The sequence below is a fragment of the Macrotis lagotis genome, chromosome 2, assembly GCF_037893015.1.
Source record: "Macrotis lagotis isolate mMagLag1 chromosome 2, bilby.v1.9.chrom.fasta, whole genome shotgun sequence".
NCBI lineage: Eukaryota > Metazoa > Chordata > Mammalia > Peramelemorphia > Peramelidae > Macrotis > Macrotis lagotis.
In genome coordinates, this window is record NC_133659.1 from 226,700,960 (window position 1) to 226,725,340 (window position 24,381).

Below are 24,381 nucleotides of genomic sequence, written 5' to 3' on the forward strand. Positions count from 1 at the left end.
TATTTGTCAATTGAGGAATGGCTTTTTTTTATTAAATTTGACTCAGTTCTCTGTATATTTTAGAAATGAGTCTTTTGTCAGTAACATTAGTTGTAAAGATTTTTTCCCAGTTTATTACATTTCTTTTGATCTTGGTTACAGTGATTTTGTCTATGTAAGAGCTTTTTAATTTAATGTAATCAAAATCATCTAGTTTGTTTTTAGTTATGTTCTCCATCTCTTCCTTAGTTATAGCTACTTCCCTTTCCATAGATCTGACAGGTAAACTATTCCTTGATCTTCTAGTTTGCTTATAATATTGTTTTTTATGTCTAAATCCTGTATCCATTTTGATCTTATCTTGGTATAGGGTATGAGGTGTTGCTCTAATCTAAGTTTCTTCCAGACTTCCAATTTTCCCAGCAGTTTTTATCAAAGAGAGAGTTTTTTATCCCAATAGCTGGACTCTTTGGGTTTATCAAACAGCAGGTTACTATAATCGTTTCCTGTTATTGCACCTAGACTGTTCCACTGGTCCACCACTCTATTTCTTAGCCAATACCAGATGGTTTTGATGACTGACACTTTATAATATAATTTTAGATCTGGTAGGGCTAAACCACCTTCTTTTGTACTTTTTTTCATTGAATCCCTGGAAATCCTTGACTTTTTATTTCTCCATATGAATTTACTTACTCATTAAAGTAATTTTTTGGAATTTTGATTGGTAGAGCACTAAACAGGTAGTTTAGTTTTAGTAGCATTGTCATTTTCATTATATTAGCTTGACCTATCCATGAGCAGTTGATGTTTGCCCAGTTATTTAAATCTGATTTTATTTGTGTGATAAGTGTTTTATAATTGTTTTCAAGAAGTTTCTGAGTCTTCCTTGGCAAATAGACTCCCAGGTATTTTATATTGTCTGATGTTACTTTGAATGGGATTTCTCTTTCTAGCTCTTTCTACTGTATCTTGCTAGTCATATATAGAAAAGTTGAGGATTTGTGACGGTTTATTTTATACCCTGTAACTTGCTAAAGTTTCTAGTTGTTTCCAGTAGGTTTTTGGATGATTTCTTGGGATTCTCTAGGTATACCATCATGTCATCTTCAAAGAGAGAGAGTTTTGTCTCTTCCTTCCCAATTCTAATTTCTTCAATTTCTTTTTCTTCTCTTATTGCTGAAGCTAACATTTCTATTACAATATTGAATAGTAGCAGTGATGGGCATCCTTGTTTCACCCCTGATTTTATTGGGAATGCCTCAATCCCCTCCCCATTGAATATAATGTTTGTTTATGGTTTCAGATAGATACTGCTTATTATAATGAGGAACAGTCCATCCATTCCTATACTCTCTTGTGTTTTTAGTAGGAATGGGTGCTGTATTTTGTCAAAAGTTTTTTCATATAATTTCTGGTAGGTTTGTTGTTGATATAATTAATTATACTAACAGTTTTCCTAATATTGAACCAACCCTGCATTCCTGGGATAAATCCTACTTGATCATAATGTATTATCCTAGTGATAACTTGTTGTAATTGTTTTGCTAAGATTTTATTTAAGATTTTTGCATCTATATTCATCAGGGAGATAAGTCTATAATTTTCTTTCTCTGTTTTAACTCCTCCTGGTTTAGGTATCAGCACCATATTGGTGTCATAGAAAGAGTTAGGCAGAGTTCCATCTTTCCCTATTTTTCCAAAGAGTTTATATAGAATTGTAACCAATTGTTCCTTAAATGGTTGATAGAATTCACTTGTGAATCCATCAGGCCCTGGAGATTTTTTCTTAGGGAGTTCAATGAGGGTTTGTGTAATTTCTTTTTCTGAGATAGGGTTGTTTAGGTATTTAATCTCCTCCTCATTTAACCTAGGCAACTTATATTTTTGTAAATATTCATCTATTTCACTTAGATTGGCATAGAGTTGAGAAAAATAATTCTGAATTGTTACTTTAATTTTCTCCTCATTGGTGGTGAGTTCACCTTTTTCATTTATGATACTAGCAATTTGGTTTTCTCCTTTCTTTTTTTTAATCAAATTGACCAGCGATTTATCAATTTTATTGGTTTTTTCATAAAACCAACCCTTGGTTTTGTTTATTAGTTCAATAGTTTTCTTGCTTTCAATTTTATTAATTTCTCCTTTAGTTTTTAGAATTTCTAATTTGCTATTTAATTGGGGGGTTTTTAATTTGCTCTTTCTCTAATTTTTTTAGTTGTATATTTAGTTCATTGATTTCCTCTTTCTCTGATTTATTCATGTAAGCATTTAAAGATATACTATATCCCCAACACTCACTTCGAGTGAATCCTAGGTTTTGGTATGTTGTTTCATTATTGTCATTATCTAGGATAAAATATTTAATTCTTTCTATAATTTGTTGTTTGATCCACTCATTCTTTAAAATGAGGTTATTCAGTTTCCAATTAGTTATGTGTCTATATCTCCCTGGCCCAATATTGCATATGATTTTTATTGAATTATGATCTGAGAAAGAAGTATTCACTATTTCTGCCTTTCTGCAATTATTAGGTTTTTATGCCCTAGTACATGGTCAGTTTTATGTAAGTGCCATGTACTGCAGAAAAAAAATGTATATTCCTTTCTATCCACATTCAATTTCCTCCATAAGTTTATCATATCTAGGTTTTCTAACAATCTACCTCCTTAACTTCTTTTTTTGTTTATTTTATGATACGGTTTATCTAAATGTGAGAGTGGGAGGTTAAGGTCTTCCACTAGTAGAGTTTTGCTGTCTATGTCTTCCTGTAGTTCTTTCAGCTTCTCTTCTAAGAATTTGGATACATATTTAGTACATACATACATATTTAGTATTGAAATTATTGTCTATGGTACCTTTTAGGATGATATAGTTTCCTTCCTTATCCCTCTTAACACTATCTACTTTTGCAGCTGCTTTGTGTGAGATAAGAATTGCTACCCCTGATTTTTTCACTTCAGCTGAAGCAAAATGTATTTTGCTCCAACCTTGTAACTTTACTCTATATGTATCTCTCTGCTTCAGATGAGTTTCTTGTAAGCAGGATATTGTAGGATTCTGGTTTTTAATCCAGTGTGCTATTTGCTTACATTTTAAGGGAGCATTCATCCTATTCACATTCAAAGTTATAATTACTAACTATTTATTGCCCTCCATGCTATCTTTCCTCTGTTTGTATTTTTCCCCTTTTATTCCCCTTTATCCATATTCCCCAGTATTTTGTTTCTGAATACTGCCACCTTCAGTGTTTTGCCTTCCTATATCCACCCCTCCCTTTTCTTTCCCCTTTCCTTTTTTCCCTTTTCCCTTCCCTTCCTTCTGTTAGTTCCCCTTTTTCCTCCCCACCCTGTCTCTACCCCTCCCCTTTTCCCCTTTTAATACTTGAAATATAAGATAGGGGTTTTTTTAGGTTATAAGATGTTTTTTAAGTTAACTGAGTGTATGTGTAAGTTAACTTTAGGCCTAGTCTGATGAAAGGAAGATTCAGGTGTTTCTCATCTCCTCCCTTCTTCCCTTCTATTACAATATATCATTTGTACTTCTTAATGTTGTTTTTTTTATTTTTTTAGTTTTTGCAAGGCAATGGGGTTAAGTGACTTGCCCAAGGCCACACAGCTAGGTAATTATGAAGTGTGTGAGGCCAGATTTGAACCCATGCCATACATTGAAATTGAATGTATTATAAGAGTATAACCCCCCCCCAAGAAGATGAGAAACCTCAAGAAAAAGAGAGAGAGAGAGAGAGAGAGAGAGAGAGGAGAGAGAGAGAGAATGTACTTCAGTCTGTGTTCAGATTCCAATGTCTCTGTCTCTGGGGTGAATTACTTTTGTTATCATAAAACCACCAGAGAAGTTGTTTCAATATTTTTCCCATAGTTGCTATTACTAGCTGTACCTCCACTCTATTCCTCCCCACTCTCATTTATTCTATTCTCTCTCTCTCTCTCTTTCCTTTCATTCTGGCCCTGTCCAGAAGAGTGTTGTATCTTAGTACCCTCTCTCTCCATCGTCCCTCTCTCCTATCACTTATTCCTCCCCTTTCCTTCCCCCATTCCCCATTCCCCCTTATCCTATCCCTTTCTTCTCATTTTTCTCTAGGGTAAGATAGATTTCCTCATCCTATTAAGTGTGTATGTTATTTCCTCTCTGAGCCATTTCTGATGAGGGGGACTCACTCATTCCCCCTTGCCTTCCCCCTTTCCACTCCATTGAAAAAGCTTTTTCTTAACTCTTACGTGAAATTTCTTAGCTACTTCTTCATCTCCTTTCCCTTCCTCCCAGTACTTTCCTTTATCACACATTGACTCCATCTTTTTACTATATTATACCATTCTATGTTTTTTTTTTTTTAGTTTTTGCAAGGCAATGGGCTTAAGTGGCTTGCCCAAGGCCACACAGCTAGGTAACTATTAAGTGTCTGAGGCCAGATTTGAACTCAGGTACTCCTGACTCCAGGGCCAGTGTTCTGTTCACTGCGCCACCTAGCTGCCCCTATATATGCTCCTTCTAACAGCTCTTATAAATGAAAAAGTTCATATGAATTATCAGTATCTTCTTCCCATGCAGGAATACAAACATTTCAATATCATTAAGTTCCTCATATTTAGTCCTTCTCTTCCACCCCCTCTATGGTGGTTCAGGACCTGAGTCCTGAACTTAGAGAACAAACTTTCTGTTCAGCTCTGGTTGTTTCAATAGGAAAGTTTGAAAGTCCCCTGTTTCATTGAAAGTCCATCTTTTCCCCTGAAAGAGGATGTTCAGTTTTGCTGGGTAGTTGATTCTCCATTGTAAACCAAAATCTTTTGCCTTGCAGAATATCATATTCCAAGCTCTATGAGCCTTTAATGTAGATGCTGCCAGATCCTGTGTAATCCTGATTATGGAGCCTTGGTAGTTGAATTGTTTGTTTCTGGCAGCTTTTAGTATTTTTCTCTTTGACTTTGGAATTTTGGAATTTGGTTATAATATTCTAGGAAGTTTTTCTTTTGGGATCTCTTTCAGGAGGCAACTGGTGAAGCCTCTCAATTTCTATTTTACTCTCTACTTCTATTTTACTCTACTTCTAAGGTCTCAGGGAAATTTTGCTGTATTATTTCTTGAAAAATGAAATCTAGGCTCTTTTCCTGATCATGGTTTTCAGATAGCCCAATAATTTTTTAATTATTTCTTCTGGATCTGTTTTTGAGGTCAGTTGTTTTTCCAAAGAGATATTTCACATTTTCTTCTAATTTTTAGTTTTTTTAGAAGAATTTTATTTCTTCCTGATTTCTTGCAAAGTCATCAGCTTCTTTTAGTTCCATTCTGTATTTGAAGGAGTTATTTTCTTCAGAGAGCTTTTTTATCTCCTTTTCCAGCTGGCCAATTCTGCTTTTTAAGACATTCTTCTCCTCATTTGCCTTTTTTGCTTTTTTTTCCATTAGGCCTAAACTAGTTTTTAACATATTATTTTCTTCAGTATTTTTTGTATATCTTTCACCAAGCTGTTGATTTGGTTTTCATGATTTTTCTGCATTGCTCTCATTTCTCCTCCCAATTTTTCTTCCACCTCCCTTAATTGCTTTTCAAAGTCTTTTTTGAACTCATCCATAGTCTGAACCCATTTTTTTATTTCTGTTGGAGGTTTTGGATATGGAAGCTTCAATTTTGTCATCATCTCCGTATGTATTTTGATCTTCCATGGGACTAAAGTCATTCTCTATGGTCAGATTCTTCTTTTTCTGTTGTTTACTCATTTCCTTAGCCCAAGACAGCACTTCTAAGGCTTTGGATTTTTTTTGGGGGGGTGGGACACCACACTGAGACCTTTATTCCTCCAAGGTCTTATGCTCTCTTGCCTGTGCTTTGATATATAGATGGCCCCCATACTTCCCTCTGCCCTGGAGCTATAAGGAGAGATCCAGCTTGGCTACTTAGTATGGAAGTCCAAACTGCAACCTGAATCTAAATGTAGGTTAGCAGCAGGGTCCTACTCTGAGAGAGAACAGAGAAATCTCTGCAGACTTCCCTTACCATCTCTTGGGGTACAGGCTGTTTTCTCCAAATTCTCGCTGCTGATTCTGTGGCCTGTGCTCCTCATTCCACACTTATTTTGGTATAGCAGACTTCTCTCCCCTCCCCTTCAATCTGTTGCCTGGTGATAAACTCCTTCCTTATTTCTTCAAGGAAGTCTTTCTGTGCTTGAGAGCAGGTCATATTCTCCTCAAAAAGTTCTAGGTCTCTGAGTTAGTGTCTTTTCCTTCTAAGAATTTTTCTATAGACCCTCCTTTGAGCTGACCTTCATTATCCTAAAACCTTATCCTGGGGAGCTTGGTGTCAGGATCTCTAGAGGCTTTACTCACTGGGTATAATATCTCCATCTGGCCAGTAGGGGGTGCTAGAAGGTTTTGCTCCCTGAGTGTAATATCTCTAGCCAGCCAGTAGGAGGTGCTGGTTGCTTTCTCTGGAATTCTGTGACCTTGATTGAGGCTTTCTCCCTTGACCTAGAGGGAGTGGTTGAAGCTGTTAAATACTTTTGTCTTGGATCAGTAGTGGGTTATACCCTGAGGTGAGGTGATCACTCTCCCCAATGTCAGCTGAGGTGTTCTGCTGCTGGGCCTTAGCCTGGGGCAGAGGCAGTCTGTAATTGTGTTTGTTCTAGGAAGAGGCTTCAGCTGAAATGGAGGTGTGGACTCTGAGTTCCTCCTGACCAGAGGGACTCAGGGATCAGTCTGCAACTCTCCTGCTCAGGAACTCTCTTTCCAGCCCTGCTGACATGCTCCAGTTGGTCAGCGCCACCACCAATGCCTCTGCTCCCTAGTTGACCCAAGCCCACGGTCAAACAGGTTCTAGCCCCTCCACTGATCAAGACTGTCTGGTTCTCGGGTCCTCAGACTCTGGGGCTCTAGCCCCACTGCTAATCAGGCTAATCCATGCTGATCCAGGCTCCCAAGCTCTCTCACCTGTCCAGTACTCCCTGCCAAGTTCTCCCTCTGTGCCCAGACTCACCCAGGATCTTGGAAGACAGATCCTGAGGTGGATGTTCTTCTCCTGGCTTTTCTTTCTGGGTTTTGTCGATTGGATTTCTGTTAAGAGGTTTGTTTCATATTATTTATAAGGGATGATAAGGAGATTTTAGAACTCTGCATGTCTTCTCTCTACCATCTTGGTCAGAAGTCCCTATAATTTTCTTTTAAAGACAAAAATTTTATACTAGTTCTTAGGTTAGGGTTTTAATGTTTGTTCTTAGGCGTGTGGCAAGGTGTTTTCTCTTGTCCTGTTCTTGTGCTACTAGGAGGCTTATTTCATTCTCTTTTTATGATATATAAAATATTGATGCAATACAATTCAATACTAGGCTGTTATAAAACTTTAGGTCTGGTTATAGGGAGAAATTGGGTACGATGGAAACTACCTCTACAATCAAAGGGCCTGGATTCAAATCCTCTTTTATACTTTATTTCAGTATGACATTAAATTCTTTAAAACACCTTAATTCTCATTTTCTTTACCTAAAAAAGAAGAGAGTTGGGTTAGATGATCTTTTAATTCACTTTAGGTGATCCAATACTCACATCTAATTAAAATTGAATTTCCATGAAATGAGTGACAACTCTATAGATAATGTGTTTCCCTATGCTTAGATATCTTCCCTAAGAAAATGATTCATTTCAGAAGACCAGACAGAAATACTGGAGCAAAATGAGATGGCTCATAATAGGGGAAAAAAAAAGAATAGGACAATAGAAAAAAGGTTCTTTAACATGGAATAGGAAGGAAAGCCTTAGCAGAGACCATGAGAACATGGATATTTCAGTTAAGCAGACTCGGTTTGGCACTAATAGTCTGTCTATTTTCTATTCTCCAGACTCAACAGCAACCTTTCCAGATTTAAATGGATTGTAATTTAAAAAAAAAAAAAAAGATTGTTGTAAGCAGGGCCACTAAGGTACTCTGTCTAGGAGTGTACCCAAGGTTCAGGATAGGTATTCAGTGTGAATAGAGTAGCAGATGCCTGCCACCTTTTTCTGGCTAAGTCCAACAGTATAGAAATTGCCAGTCAGACTGAAGATTTGGATTGTGGTCCATCTCCCTGGATAGCTAGTTATATAAAGAAAAAACACAAGATTAAATCATCATTTAGAAAAGCTTTGTTTGAGTTTAGGATAAGTAAGTTTGTCTACAAGTTATGAAAATTTATGGGGTGGCTAGGTGTCCTAGTGGATAAAGCACCGGCCCTGGAGTCAGGAGTACCTGGGTTCAAATCCAGTCTCAGACACTTAATAATTACCTAGCTGTGTGGCTTTGGGCAAGCCACTTAACCCCATTTGCCTTACAAAAAAAAAAAAAACTAAAAAAAAGTTATGGAGATTTTCTTCTAATGACTGGGGGGAGGTATCACAGTGGCTACCAGTGACTTTTTAGCACAGGATGCTAACATCATCATTGTTACTGTTGTTTTTCAATAATTTTTCAGTTGTATCTGACTATGACCCCATTGGAAGTTTTTCAGCAAAGATTCTCAAGTGGCTTTTTATTTCCTTCTCCAGTTTATTTTACAGATGAGGAAACTGAAGCAGGCAGGGTTTAGTGACCTTCCAGGGTCAAACAATAGTAAGTAACTGAGGTTACATTTGAACTCAGAAAGATGAGTCTTCCTGACTCCAGATGAGACTTTCAATCCACTAAACCTCCTCTCTGTCCCAAACATCATCATTACAGCTTTCATTTATATAAGCAATTTAAGGTTTACAAAGTTCTTTATCTGTTACGTTTTTCAGTGCACAGAACAAACCTTTCTTGGAGGCAAGTGCTGTTATTATCCTCATTTTACAGATGAGGAAACTGAGCCTAAGGGAAATCAAATGATTTTTCACGGGTCACACAGCTATTTTCAACTTGTCTTCCTGACTCCAGTTCACTGTATTCACTGTTCCACTTAGCAGCCAAATAATTGAATTTGGGCAATCAGGATATATGTGTATATAAATATGTATGTATGTATGTTGTATGTATATAGTTTAATTTGAAATTTGTATGTGTATATACATATACATACATACATATATACATATATACATATATATACATACATATATACATATATACATATATACATATATACATATACATATACATACATATATATATATATATATATATGTATATATACTTAATAGGGTTATTTATTGCTATATGGGGAGAGGGGTTGATCTTCCAAGAACAGATTGCAATGAACCATTTCAGAAGGTGCTTCTGTCCATCTAATAGCCACATATTGCTGAATCAAGAAGGGAAGAAAAGTACTGAGTATAGGCCAGAACAAGAAAGGATTGTTCAACTTCTGACCTCTCTTTCCTAGTCTTCCTTTTACTTCTGTGAACTATTTAATGCTGGTGTGGCTCCTGAAGGTCAAGAGAATTTGTCCCATTGGGACAATAAGTGAATTTTTAAATATAATATGCTTTGATCAAAGGTAGTTTATCTTAGTTCAGTAGAGACCCTATAACTTTGAATACCATTTTCTCTAGGTTTTAAAGCTGAATGGCTGGCCGTGAAAGATGAACATCTGTATGTGGGAGGCCTGGGCAAGGAGTGGACCACTACTACCGGTGAAGTGATGAATGAAAATCCTGAATGGGTAAAAGTGATTGGCTACAAAGGCAATGTATATCATGAGAACTGGGTATCTAACTACAATGCTTTGAGAGATGCAGCTGGAATTCGCCCCCCAGGTAAGTTATTTTAGAGTTCCCTTCTGGATTGGATTGGATTGGACAGCCAGAAGCCAACAAGAAAGCTATAACTTCTTTCTTTTATCCCAGACAAATGTCCTTATCTTAAAATGTAAGCATTTAGGTAGATACTCAAGACCATTGTCCTGTTATATGTCAGTGAGGATTGGTAGGGAATGTCTGAAAATCTATTTCTCCACACCATCATTTTTCACATTTCCAGATCCCTTCACTCTATTTCCGTATCCATTCTATGAAACTGACTTCCTTTTAAAGTCTACTATGATCTTATGTAAACTGATAGATAATAATCTGAACTTAGCAACTTCCTGCTGAGACATATATGGTTTTCAATAGACTTTGGATTACATTTATTACAATTCCTGAGGCCTTTTTTCCTCCTGGTGGAGACAGTCCAGGATCCTAAACCCAAAAGCCTTGGGAAAAGCAGTGTTCCCCAGGCTACCAGACCTTTTTACAACCCAACTACCATAGCCACCATTGAAGGAAAAAAATCATTGTGGAGAAAGGACCCACCTTCTTATTATCACCAAAAACAGTGCTGACTAACTGCCACTAATAGGAAGATAAGTAACCCTAAGGAACTGCCAAAGGGAGCAAGTACCCCAAGACCAGCCCTGCTCCTGACCCAGCCCTCACAGCCACTGTCTGAGGAGACAGCTCCTGTGGAGAAGCAGGCAGCCCCACCTACAAAAGAAAGGCAAACCCATCTTGGCTAAAGCAGCAAAACATCCAAGTGAGAGATTGGAAGCAGCATTAGCTGGGCTAGTTAAACCATAGCCACCACACTGAGCATCATTTCTCTTCAGACTTTCAACCCCAGTCTTAGGAATGGCAGTGACCCCTAGGCCACTGGATCTACTTCCAGCACAAATCCTCTAGCCATCATTATAGAGCAGGGGCTCACCATCCTTATGAGGCCACTAGCAACAACTACTTGCCAAGTGCCACCAGTGCTTAGATAAGTGCAGAACTCATGAAGGTAGTAGATTCCCCTCTCCCTCAAACTTCTGGTCCTGCTTCTAGCATAGCCCTCACAGCTGTTGTCTAGGGAAGCAACCCCTGTGGACAAGGGACCAGTCATCCCCACCAACTGCTCTGCAAAGTGAAGGTGAACCTGCCCAGCTAAAGCTGACTTTTCTGAGGTAGAGACAGGAGGCATTAAGTCCCAGGCTCATCAAAGTACCACCACCCCAGGGCGGCTAGGTGGTGCAGTGGATAAAGCACCAGCCCTGGAATCAGGAGGACCTGGGTTCAAATTCGGTCTCAGACACTTAGCTGTGTGGCCTTGGGCAAGCCACTTAACCCCATTGCCTAGCAAAAACCTAAAAAAAACAAAACAATACCACCACCCCCACTGTGATCACCATCTCACTTAGACCCTACTGGAGACAGCCCATGACCCCGAACCCCAGAGCTCTAGGAAGAGCAGTACTTCCAAACCAGTGTTATGATTTTATGGGTGGAAACGAAATTAAAGAAGAGGCATCAGCATCTGCTTTGTCTCTGCACCCTCAGGACCATCTACCTTTCCATCTACTATATGCATTGTCTCCGTATTAAAGTATGTTCTCCTTGAGGGCAGGAACTGTCTTTTCTGATTGTATCCCCAGTGTGTAGAACAGTGCTTTGCACATGGTAAGTATGTGCAATGAGTGCTTCATTCATTCATTATAGTTTGAAAATTTCTGGATTGGGATTTAGGATTCACTTGAGCTTTGGTCAGCTGCTATTGATTGCAAATTACTTAACTGTTTTTCCATGGGGGTTATGATGTTTTATGAACTTCTATCTAGCCTAGGACTCTTTTATTATTGCAGCCTGCTCTAGGGAAGCTCCTCTAGCATCTCACAATAGCCTCCTCACAAATTAGAATCTCTGCTAGCCCTGCTTCCCTCCCCTTAACTCTTTCATTGTTCCTCCACCCCTCCATTGTCACTTGGGGTAAAGTACAAAATGAAAATTCAAGGTTATGGGTTTGGCTGCTTTAGGGAATAAGGGGAGATAATTCAAACTAATGACAAAAATAATAATAAGGCTTTAAAATTTAAATGGTCCTCTATCCCCCTGCTTTTTATTGCCCTGGGTAATTTAGAACAAAAGAAGATGAATAATAAAGCTGGGACTTAAAAAAAAATAATTAGATCAACATCAGGATGATCTATGAGCCTGTGAAAAGAGCTATACTTGTGTTCAAAGAGAATTCGAATTCCATATTCAAGCTTTTCTTCATCTGCATTCAGGGAACTAGCAGTTGATTCAAATACAGGTGGCTCTGGTTTGTAAGGAGAAGGGGATGTAGGGTGATAGCTTTATGTTGCAAGGTAGAGACGAGAATCCATTCACCTCTTTCATAGACTTTGTTAATTCCATATACCTTTGTGTATGTCCCCAGGCTACTTAATTCATGAGTCAGCTTGTTGGAGTGACACTTTGCAGCGATGGTTTTTCTTGCCCCGTCGGGCCAGTCGTGAACGTTACAATGAGAAGGAAGATGAGCACAGGGGTACCAACCTTCTCCTACGCTCTGCTCAAGACTTTGGAGACATTTCTGTGAGCCATATTGGAGAAGTAACCCCAACACACGGCTTCTCTTCCTTCAAATTCATTCCTAACACAGATGACCAAATCATCGTGGCCCTGAAGTCAGAGGAAGATAATGGCAAAATTGCTACCTACATCATGGCCTTCACTCTGGATGGACACTTCCTCCTCCCAGAGACCAGAATTGGGAGTGTAAAATATGAAGGAATAGAATTTATTTAAATCAGAAAAGAGGAAAAAAAAGACTTTTTTTCATGGAGCAAAGCCAAGCGGCTAGAATGTGTAAGCCGGGTCATTACTTTGGTTTTATACAAATGAGAGGACTTTAGATTTATTTTTATGATTTTTTTTTTGCTGCAGTGAGAGATATGTGCCCAGACTGGGTGATTGCCAGAGGAGGGATATCAGATCCGGGGTAGATCAATTAAGGGGATGTCAGTAATTGCTGAAATGGACACATCCTCAGTAACAGACTGATGGCTTCTTTTAGTGATGGTTTGTGCTATAATGTGTTTTCACATTGGCACCTGGGGGTGAAAGATAGTCATTATGTTAAATTCTGCCTGTGCTGCATAGTTCACTTCCTGTTGCAGGACTTGTGAGCTGCTCTAGTACCTAATTCCCCTCACTTTCATTTCCTTAAGAAAAATGTTCTAGAGTTAGTGGAGACTGGGAGGGAGGATACCTTTGATTAGGGAATCTGAGTCTGTGAATATCAATATTAAGTGCCCTGAGAAAGAAGGCCAACTCTTTCCTTTTTTCCAAGTTTTTTATATAATAATCTCAATCTGAGTGGCAGCTGTGACCTCATTTTATCTATTTGGGGCAAACTACATTATAGCAGCATGGCACTTTTAAGTCTAACTTGTTTTAAGAAAAAATAATGTCCTTTATTATAAAATTGAATCACCAAATTTAATCACACACACCAGGAAGCTATAAACTTAAATCATTCACCCATCAGGCAGTAAGTGACCATTGGGACAGTCTGTTCTGGGTCAAGACTAAAAAAGTATGCATACAGTGAAAGAATGTTGTAATTAGATATAGTAAGTAAAGCAACTTTTAAAATAGTCCCTGAGCCCTGGACCAGCAGATAGGAAGTTAACAGAAAAAGAAACTTCAAATGTCTTCAGAAACAAATTGGAAACATTCATATCTCTAAAAGCTTTCACAGAGGCCTTGATTTTTCACTTGCTTGCCTTTTAAGTGGAATGAAAGTTTCTGACATAAACTTGTGTTCCCTGAATTTCTTTATTCTTGGAATTTAGTGTTTGCAGTTGAGGCCCAGGCTCCAAATTTACCTGAAATAATTTTAGTGGGGCATTCATCATCCTACATAATTCTATCATCTCACCCTGATCCTCAGGCTGTTTTTCCGATGTCTTCTCTCAACACTCCTTGGTATAGGCAAAATAGTGTTTGAGAGAGAGAATAACTGGGAACAAGACTAATTAGGGAAGTTTCTCTCAGTATGCAGTATTCCTCCTTAAAAAAGCTACCTCATTTTCTTATGATTTTTTTCCCCTATGAGAAAAACTGTCGGGTTTATGGGTGTAAAGGATGAGTGAGCAAATGAGCGTATCTTCCTTCCTGGTTTAATCAATGACAACTTTTTCTCAACTTGAAACTTTGATACAATTTCTTTGAGGGAATCTATTCTTTCATGTTCCTAAGGTCTCTGTTTCTTTACACCATAATCAAACCGGTGGGAGGTGGGAGGAGAGAGAGGATTAAATTTAAATTATTGAATGGTCCTTGTTTACCTAGAACCTATAAGTACTAATCCATGTCCAAATGATATATCGATTTGTTGGTGAGGCTGTCTGTGTCATCTCCTCTCCTCTTTCTTCTGTTTGGTCATTGTCAGGTCTGTATAGACTGCACAATTAAAAAGCAAAGAGGTTACTAGAGGACGTGGAAAAATTAAGAGAATCATTAGGTAGAAAATTTTATTTCAGGTTTGAAGTCAGGCATGAGGAGAATCTTTTAAGGTGTTTTGATGTCAATGAGAATGACTTTCAACTCCCAGCCTTAGCATTACTGGATTCACTTTTTAGATATGGTCAGTAATTTTCCAATATCTTTAAATTATTCTACCTTTTTTTCCTTCCCTCTCTCTTTACTACTGTAAACACAGTGATTGTGTTCCTTGCCTGCTGGATCCATGTGTTATAATAAAGTTTCAGAGGGGAATGTGAATTCTATTTTGTTTCTTGCTCTGTGTGACAATTATTTTAGAGGTCAGTTCCCTAGGGGGATTGACTGTAGGTGATGCACACTGTTGCCTCTGCTTTTGATTATCTAGTTTAGGATTTTTTCTCTCTAAAGCATCTTCCAGTTTCCAAATTAACAGGCTAGAGACATAATATCTCATTTATTTTAAACATGAATAATATCTGCTGCAAACGACAGTAGTGAGTGTTGAGCCTAAAGCTTTGGTTTTCAAATTTTATGTAGAAATAGTTTTTGCCAAAATATCAACCCCCCCAATACTGCTTAAAAACAATCTCTGCAAATAATTTCTTAACTTGTTTTTATTCAAATAAAAGCATGAATTTATTTTAATTTTAAAACCAACATTAAATACACAATATGCATAGATTTTATTTTAAAAATAATTTGATTTTCATATTTATAATTTTCAAAAATAATCATAATAGTAATATTAATGTGATGAGTAGGTTTGTTCAGCATACAGTTTCTCAAAATGCCCTATCATTGATGACATTGTTACTTATTAGTTTTGCCTTCAGTAGAAAACCTCAGAAAACCTCATTTCTTGCAAAAAGATATTACAAATGGTAGTAAAAATTGTATCATTGATAAATCAGTGAGCTCTTTATTCACCTGTAGCCAAAACATAAATTTTCAGAATCAGACACCTGTTTAACAGTTCTTGTTGTTCAGTCATATGCAGACCCCATGGAATGGTTTACCATTTCCTTCTATAATGGATTAAGGCAAACAGAGGTTAAGTGCCTTACCCAGGATTACACATCTAGTAAGTGTTTGAGGCTGGATTTGAAATCAGGTCTTCCTGACTCCAGACTCAGTGCTTTATTCACTGAGGTGCCTAACTGCCTCTTTAGGGTACAAAGACAAATCTATTAATTGTTCTTATTCATATGTAATAAGACTAAATATGATATCTATCCTTGGCAAATACTTTCCTTATGCCTCCATAGTCAGAAATATCTAGATCTTCAAAATAAAATGAGAATTGCTTTGTAGACCAGTTACGTGATTAATTAATTAATTAATTAATCCATTTTCACTGTCATGGCAAGTATTTCTAGTTGCAAAGCATATAAGAATATTCATTCATGTATTTATTATATATAGCTCCAACTTTTCATCAATGCAATTATTTTATTTTAGATGAGATAATGAATTTTAGGACATTGCACTGATTTTTTTTTCAAGTTTTCAGCTTTTCAGAAATATCCCCTATGCAAATTTCAAGAGAAAATCATTTATTATAAAATGAATTTGTTTCAAAGCATCCTGTCAAATTCTTTGGATAAGAAAAAATGATCATGCTTTGCAGTAATATCGAAGTGCCTTATGCTCTATCCCTGTATCATCATACAATTTATTGCTCATTAAGTCAATAAACATTAACTGTCTTCTATATTCTAAGCACTGTGCTAAGTACTGGTGACACAAAGCCATGAATGAAACAGTCCCTGCCTTCTAGAAGTTTATATTTTAAAGAGGAAACAAGGGGCAGCTAGGTGGCACAGTGGATAAAGCACCAGCCCTGGAGTCAGGAGTACCTGGGTTCAAATCCAGTCTCAGACACTTCATAATTACCTATCTGTGTGGCCTTGGGCAAGCCACTTAACCCCATTTGCCTTGCAAAAAAAAAAAAAGAGAGAAAACAATTTGTACATACATGTAATTTTTACATGTGCATTTTGTGCACATGTACAAAACTTATGTACAACTTGTTGAGAGTATGTCAAATTGATTACCCTTATAACAATTTGGAAACTTTATCCAGCCACTCTGGTATTTTTCAATGCAAGTAACTGAAATATGCATCTTCCAAATTGAATAAGGTGCCAAATGTTTGAATAATTAAGTTTCTTTCTACAATCAATTCAGCTCTGTCAATGTAGAGCATTTTCATGAAAAATTTTATTTAATTATGCTGATTAATTTAATTAGTTATGCTATTAATATTTAAAAATTTCTCAATATGGTATTCTTATCACTAAGTTTACAAAGTCTTTTCTAAAACTAGTTTCAAGCATCTTTCACTTCATTGATTGTTTCATACACTTAGTAAAATAAAAAGATTTTATTTAACTATCATAAAGGTCTTCAGAAATAGAGGCAATTTTCCTCATCATACTCTCTGCAAATTGTGCTGTTTTAAGCTGCTTTGCATATGATTAATCAACCATCATTCTGACCATATCAAGAGGTATGCAAGTAGCACCATTTCTTCTCAGTGAGAATTTTAACATTTAACAGTTGTGTAAGCAACCTTATAATATATAAACAATTTTTTTGATGTCACAGGCTTTTATGTTAGGTTTTTTGTTGTTGTTGTTTGCTCCTGTGATTTAAAGCATTTAATTTTTCCCTGGAAAAATTCACTTGCCTTGCCCACATCACAAGTACATTTTCAAGATGTCATTTCAATGTATTAGGTTTAATGATGTTTGCAGATTCATTAGTATTTATGTAACCTCATAATAAATTCAGATTTTGGCCTCTATTTTATGTTTTTATTTTTGCCATTTACAGTCTCTTTTATCTTGGCCTGTATTAATTTTAGCTGCTGCAATGAATTTTCTCTTCAAACTGGCTTATATAGTTATCCATCACAAAGGGATATTATCTCACTGGTAAAATTTAGAATCATTAAACATTAGACAATTGAGTTCTAAAGTAACTGTTGAAAAATTTCAGATGAGGGGCATTCTTTTAATATTTTATTGTTTTAATATTTTATTGTTGTTCTTTTTTTAGTTTTTTTTCAACCCCAAGGCAACGGGATTAAGTGACTTGCCCAAGGCCACACATCTAGGGAATTATCAAGTGCCTGAGGCTGGATTTGAATTCAAGTCCTCCTGACTCCAGGGCCAGTGCTCTGTCCACTCTGCCACCTAGCCGCCCCTGTTGCTCTTTTTTAACATCACTTTCAATTAACTCCTCCATCCCACAAGAGATCCCCACCCCATTCCCCTTATGACAAGTGAGTATAGAGTTAAGCAAAATTAATTAACTGGCCATGTCTGAAAATGAATGCCTGAACTATTTATCTAGTCTGCCACATCTCTACCATGAGATAGAAGGCATGCTTTACCAACAACTTCTGAAGTTGTTCACTGTATTCATCACAGCCAAAACCATCTTTGAGTCATTTTAACTTTTTTAGAAGTTTCAAGATTTGGGGGAAACCTTATATCATTCTTACCCAAATGAATGAGAAATGTAACAGATTTAAAAGTGTTTATTTCCACACAGATTAATGTTTTGTGTTATACATAGTTTATATAACTTCACATTAAAAAGTAACAAACAGTGCAACAACATAATTCATCTGTGTCTTGAGTCTACACTGAATTGACTGGCAGATCATTCTGATGTCAAGATTAAACATTTACCAATTCAAATTTGATCTTATTTGTGTATACCATATTAAGTAATCCTTGCACTGCAGTTAATTGATAGTTGGAGCAAATTCTCTGCATTAATGTTACTTTCTTAACTTTGATTTGAACTTTCTTTTCATTGAAAAACATAGATGTATTGCTGTGGGAGTTAGTTGTACTTGAAAATAAGTATTCCATAATTTTTAGAGTTTGTTTCACATCCCCCAAGAAAGGTCTTCAGTCTCCCAGAATGATGCACATTAATTTCAAAATTCTGAACTAAGATAAGTTAAATGAATTTTACTTTTACATCTGGTGCTTAACTCCTATTTTCTACACTGTGAAAAGTACTGAATTGGAAGAATGACCAAAGAATAATGATAGCTAACATTTATGTAGCTCTTTTAGATTTGCAAAGCACATTTTTATTTGATCCTCAGAGTAACACTGTGAGATAGATATAATCAATGTTATTAGACCCATTTTGCAGATGAGGCAACTGAGGTTAAAATGACTGGTCACAAAAGTCATTATCCAATTGATAAATGGTCAAAGGATATAAACAAACAGTTCTCCAAAAAAGTGCAAAATATTAACACATGAAAGAAGGTTCCAAAGGACCACAGAAATGCAAATTAAGCAGCCTGGAGATTGTCACTTCACACCCTGTCTTTCTGCAGCCCAGATCCAGGAACAGAAGCAGGTGGAGCCAGTAAGCAGGAGCCCTCAGGGCATGAGCCCATTGAACCTAGGGAGGGAAGTTAAGAGAGAGACTGCTGAGCTCTGTCCTTGGCCCCTGGAACAGGACTCTGGGGATCTGACCACATTCAGATCCTGATCACAGTCTAGGCCCCCCATAGAACAGCAGGGCCCCCTCCACCTCAGCCCCGTGGCAGAGGGGGGCACATATGGTCATAGACTAGGAGGGAGGACAGAGCCTCTCACACTGAGAGCCTTGTGGGAGTGTCCCCAAAGCTCAGGAAGCACCCCAAAACCAGGCCCAGGCTGGCAAAATGAGCAAGCAGAGAAACAAGAGGAATACCATTGAGAAATATTTTGCAAATGAGACCAAGAAGGATCAAAATACTCAGTCTGAAGATGAGGAAGCACAAGCTCCTGCATCTACAGACTCCAAGAAAAACAGAAATTGGGCTCAGTCTATGACAGAACTCAAAAAAGACTTTGAAAATCAAATGAGGGAGTTAGAAGAAAAACTGGGAAAAGAAAGGAGAGAGATGCAGGAAAAACATGAAAATGAAGTCAGCAGCCTAGTCAAAGAAATCCAAAAAAATGCTGAAGAAAATAGCATGCTAAAAACCAACTTAGGTCAAATGGATAAAACAGTTCAAAAAAGTTATTGAGGAGAAGAATGCTTTAAAAAGCAAAATGGGCCAGGTGGAAAAAGAGATAAGAAAACTCTCTGAGGAGAACAAATCCTTCAGACAAAGAATGGAACTCAGGGAGATTGATGAATTTACAAGAAACCAGGATTCATTACTTCAAAACCAAAAAAATGAAAAATTAGAAGAAAATGTGAAACATCTCATTGAAAAAACAACTGATATGGAAAACAGACTTAGGAAAGATAATTTAAAAATTATTGGAATACCTGAAAGTCATGATCAGGAAAAGAGCCTTGACATTGTTTTCAAAGAATTACTACAGGAAAATTGCCCTGATATTTTAGAAGCAGAGGGCAAAATATAAATGGAGAGAATCCACCGATACCCCCGAGAAAGAGATCCCAAAAAACCAACCCCTAGGAATATTATAGCCAAGTTCCAGAACTCCCAAGTCAAAGAGAAAATATTACAAGCAGCCAGAAGGACACAGTTCAAATATCATGGAGCTGCAGTCAGGATCACACAGGGCTTAGCAGCAACTACATTGGAAGCTCGTAGGGCTTGGAATATAATATACCAGAAGACAAAAGAGCTTAGAATGCAGCCGAGAATCAAATACCCAGCAAGGCTGAATGTCCTCTTCCAGGGAAAAAGATGGGCTTTCAGTGAACCAGAGGAATTTCAAATGTTCCTGTTAGAATGGCCAGAGCTGAACAGAAGGTTTGATCTTCAGATACAGGACTCAGGTGAGGCATAGAGATTGGAGGAGAAGGGGAAAATATGAGGGACTTAATGATGATGAACTGCATGTATTGCTGCATAGAAAAATGACACTGATAATACTCATATGAACCTTCTCAGTTAATAGAGCAGGTAGAGGGAGCTTTTATAGTTGAAGCACAAGAGAAAGCTGAATTCGAAGATAAAATATGGTATAAAAATGGAGTCAATAGAAAAAAAGGGAAATGTAATGGGAGAAAGAAAAAGGAGAAGGGGAATAGGCCAAGATATCTCATATAATAAGTTTTTTCTTTATTACAATGAGCTATTGCAATGATATGGAAGTGGGGAAGGCAAGGGAGAATGAAGGAATCTTCACTCTCATCAGAGGTGGCTAGGAGAGGAAATAGCATATATATATATACTCAATGGGGTATAGACATCTGGAGTAAGGAGAGGGGGGGACAGGGGGAAGGGGGGGGATGTGAATGATGAAGGAGAAGATGGACCATGGCGGGAGAGTGGTCAGATATAACACATTTTCCTTTTTGCTTCTTGCAAGCGGCTGGGACTGGATGGCCTGTCTGGGGCTCAGGGCCTCTTGGCCCCAAGACCAGGGATCTGTCTGCTGCACCACTCAGCGACCCTACAGCAGAGTCAGAGTGAAAGGAGCGAGAAAATATAGTACATGGTAGTGGAGAAATACAAAAGGAGGGAGTTGTGATCAGCAATGGCAATGGTGGAAAAATATGGAAGTAACTTTTGCCATGGACTTATCATAAAGAATGTGATCCACCCACAACAGAGTTGTTGGTGTTGGAACAAAGACTGAAGCACATTTATTATTATTATTATTATTTGGGGGGGAGGTGCAGGGCAAATGGGGCTGGGTGGCCTGCCTGGAGCCGCATAGCAGGGTGATCTTTGGGTGTCTGAGGCTGGATTTGGACCTGGGTGCTCCTGGCTCAAGGGCCAATGCTCTTTCTACCACCCAGCTACCCCTACTATTATTACTATTTTATTTTATTTTGTGTCTTTTTTTTTTTTGGTTTTTGCAGGGCAGTGGGGTTGGGGTGGCTTGCATGTCACATGGCTGGGTGATTGTTGGGTGTATGGGGCCAGATATGGGCTCAGGTGCTCCTGGCTCCAGGGCTGGGGCTCCATCCATTGCACCACCTGGCCATACCTACAATTATTATTATTATTTTTTTATTTTAATTTTTTTCTCTCCCCTTTACTTTGTCACTCAAGCAAGTCTATATTTTGTGGGGGGAGGAGGTTCTGTTTACTCTTAAACAAGAATGTTTTATTAATGTATAAAAAATTATTTGTACAAAAAGAGAATAAATAAATATTTTTTAAAAAAGTCAATAGTGATTGCTGCAAAGTTATAAAGAACAAGTATAACACAAAAGAAAGCAATAAGACATTTTCACTCTACCTTTCTGCCAAGGTGGGAGAATCGAATACATGTTACACATTGCACAAATTTTCATATTTTTTCAATGTATAGGTTAGTTATATTGATTTCTTATCTTTTAAAAATATTATTTGTTATAAGGAATGATTCTTTGGGAGAGTGAGAGAGAATGATACTGGGGAAAATTATGGTGATATATAAGGCCAACAAGATTTCTTAAAAGAATGATTGCTCCCAGGCCTTAGTGATGTAGGTTCTATGCTCCTTTCAGAATTCCAATGTGTGTAGGGAAAGCACAGAGTTGGGTTGAAAGAATTTGTTCATTTCTTCTAACTAGAGCAGGTGTGGCAAAGGGTTATTTGAGAGCTGCTCTTTTCTAGCTCTTCTTCAGCCTTGGCTTTTGACTCATTTTGGCTTCATCCCTCAGGCATGGCATAGTCTTCCTTTCAGTCCAACAGCTGGAAAAAGTCAAAGAGAAGAAAGGCATCCACCTCACTATTACCAACTCCCAACTTGCTCACAATCTTCTCCCTACATAGGAACTCCTAGGCTCATTTTGCATCTAAAGCAATCTTTTTAACTTACTATGGGGAAACTTATAAACTTAGAAATCAGTGAAGTTTCTTTTTTTTATAACTACAAGTTCTCATTGTGCCCGGGATTGTCCTACTGTATTTAGAGCTCACTCTCTCTTTACTTCACCACCCATCACTTAATCCCTCATCTGCCTTTTAGCATTAAAACATATACAGAGTAGTAATGCAATGGCTAACCACAGTTTTATCTTACTATTGACTTTTTTAAAAAATGTAGATAAATGTTAAAGTTAAACCCTATAAAGGGAGAGGGAAGAGGGGAAATAGAATCATCACCTTGGATCTACTCCTCTGGGTAAGTGTAGCAAAAACAAGATATGCCTAGGCTCCATTGATGACATCATCCCTGAAGCTCTACTTCTCTTTTCTTGGCTTCTGTAGTTCTAGTCTTTTGCTCCCCTGCTTCTGTTCTCTAGCAAGGATGCTGCCAGGTCCCTAGTGCATGCTTTCATTTCTAGGTGATCCAAGTCAACCCTTGGTATCTCAGCTTTCATTCACACCACTGGCAGTTAGGGTATGGCAATCATCTGCTGGCTCATGCCTATCTCTCCTCCCTTTTTCTTAGGAATGGGGAGAGAGTTTGTTCTCCAATGGGAGGGACTCAACAGAGGAACATTGCAGAGTTTCCAACCTGGCAAGGGCTATTTACATTCTCCATAGTGCTTTGCAAATATTAGATGTGCTACCCTAGGCTTTACCTAGTCCTGGAAAATCAAAGACACAAAAATTTTATCATTATATCTTCCATCTCAGTGCCTTTGTACTAACTATTCTCCATGCCAGAAAGCTCTTACCATGATGTCTTATTAGCTCAATCACCACTGTCATCAGGAGGCTTTTTGTGCCACCACTATCCTCCTCTCAGGTTCTAGAATCTTCTCCTCTAAAGTTACTTACTATCTATTTTGTATGTGTCTTGTATATATCTGTTTCTAAACATGTTTTTCCCCTTATTGGAATGTAAATTTCTGAAGGTCATGGACATTTTGTTTTTGTCTTTGTGTCTTCAAGAGCTATCACAGTGCCTGGAATACAGTAAGTAGTTAATATTTAATTATTGAAAAAGTTATTAAACATTTTCCTTCCAAAAGAATTATGGGAAGATGGTGTGATGAGGCCCAAATTCACTCACAAATAGTTTAAAATAATGCTTCAAAGAAAATTTTGGAACAGCAGAAATAATTAAGTCAGAATAAAGTTTTGACCTCCCGGAATGGTGTTCTAGCCTGATTGAAATGCAGATACCTCTAGACAGATACTACTAGGTCAATAAACAGCAAGTTGTGGGGGGGGGGGCAGTGGTGTAAAAGAGAGCCTAAGCATCTGGAGCTTCTCCCCTACTGATGGCAGGATTGGGTGATGGACGGGGGAAGGTTTCAGAACCCTCCACTGGTGCTGGAGGAAGAGCCTGGGCTCACTGACCAAGCTGTGGCTTTGGGCAAGGAGCAAGCACCTGCCAATGACTGTGGTTGCAGAGGGGTGAGGCCCTATTGGTTGTGGTCACTGGAAGGAAAACCAAGGCCCTGATTTTGGTTTCAGGCTAGGAGGGAAAGCTGACACTTGTAGTCACTTGAGGGACCACAGGGATATTTACGGTGAAAGGAGTTCTGGAGGATTACCTGAAGTCACTTTTAAACAAGGTGTAAGCTGGAGGAGCAGTTATCACATCTGGTCTTAGATGATAGAACATTGGAAGAACAAAGAGGTCAAAGGCTCCCTAATAGACATCAGAAAACAACAGCATGAAAAGCCTGAAGAAGCATAAAAGCATGAAAAAACTGAATCTCTCACACCCTGGGATGGAGTCCAATGCTAACATAAAGTTATTAGCCACAAATTTGGCTATTTTTTAAATGAGTAAATAAAGATAAAGAAGCCAACTATAGTTAGCTACTCTGGTGATAGAGAATATCAGGGTCCAAATTTAAAAGACAAAAAAACTTCTTGTGAAGTTTCAATGAAAAAATGTAAAATAGTCATAAGCCCCAAAGAGTTCTTAAAGAGCTTTAAAAGGACTTTAAAAATCAAATAATTCTCTTATTTCAAGGAAATTTGGGAAAAGAAAAAAGACAGAAGGAAGAAGAGCAACAAAAGTATGAAAAGAAAGTCAACCAATTAGAAAAAGATTCAAAACCTTGGAGAAGAAAATAACTCTTTAAAAATTAGAATTAGGGGGCAGCTAGGTGGCACAGTGGATACAGCACCGGCCCTGGAGTCAAGAGTACCTGAGTTCAAATCCAGCCTCAGACACTTCATAATTACTTAGCTGTGTGGCCTTGGGCAAGCCACTTAACCCCAATTACCTTGCAAAAAAAAACCTAAAAAAAAATTAGAATTAGGCAATGAGACAGACATTCATGACTTCATCAAAAAATAATAAAACAAAATAAAACGAATGATAAATAGAAGAAAAGGGGTGATACATTTCTTTAGAA

General features: G+C 37.7%; 1 protein-coding gene and 1 long non-coding RNA gene across 4 annotated transcripts in view; one reads left to right on the forward strand and one right to left on the reverse strand.

Annotated features, from left to right (window-relative positions):
- The window catches only part of CANT1 (calcium activated nucleotidase 1), a 34,276-nt gene extending 19,811 nt beyond the window's left edge, over positions 1–14,465 (forward strand). For all 3 annotated transcript variants that reach the window (XM_074225018.1, XM_074225016.1, XM_074225015.1), the window contains exons 3-4: positions 9,490–9,693; positions 12,110–14,465. In XM_074225018.1, coding sequence (XP_074081119.1) covers positions 9,490–9,693; positions 12,110–12,480 — 575 coding nt within the window. In that variant the 3' untranslated portion in view covers positions 12,481–14,465. The remainder of the gene's footprint in view (positions 1–9,489; positions 9,694–12,109) is intronic.
- Positions 14,466–14,873: 408 nt separating this feature from the next.
- The window catches only part of LOC141514311 (uncharacterized), a 117,430-nt gene continuing 107,922 nt past the window's right edge, over positions 14,874–24,381 (reverse strand). The window contains exon 5 of the long non-coding RNA XR_012475991.1: positions 14,874–18,615. This is a non-coding gene — a long non-coding RNA (uncharacterized LOC141514311). The remainder of the gene's footprint in view (positions 18,616–24,381) is intronic.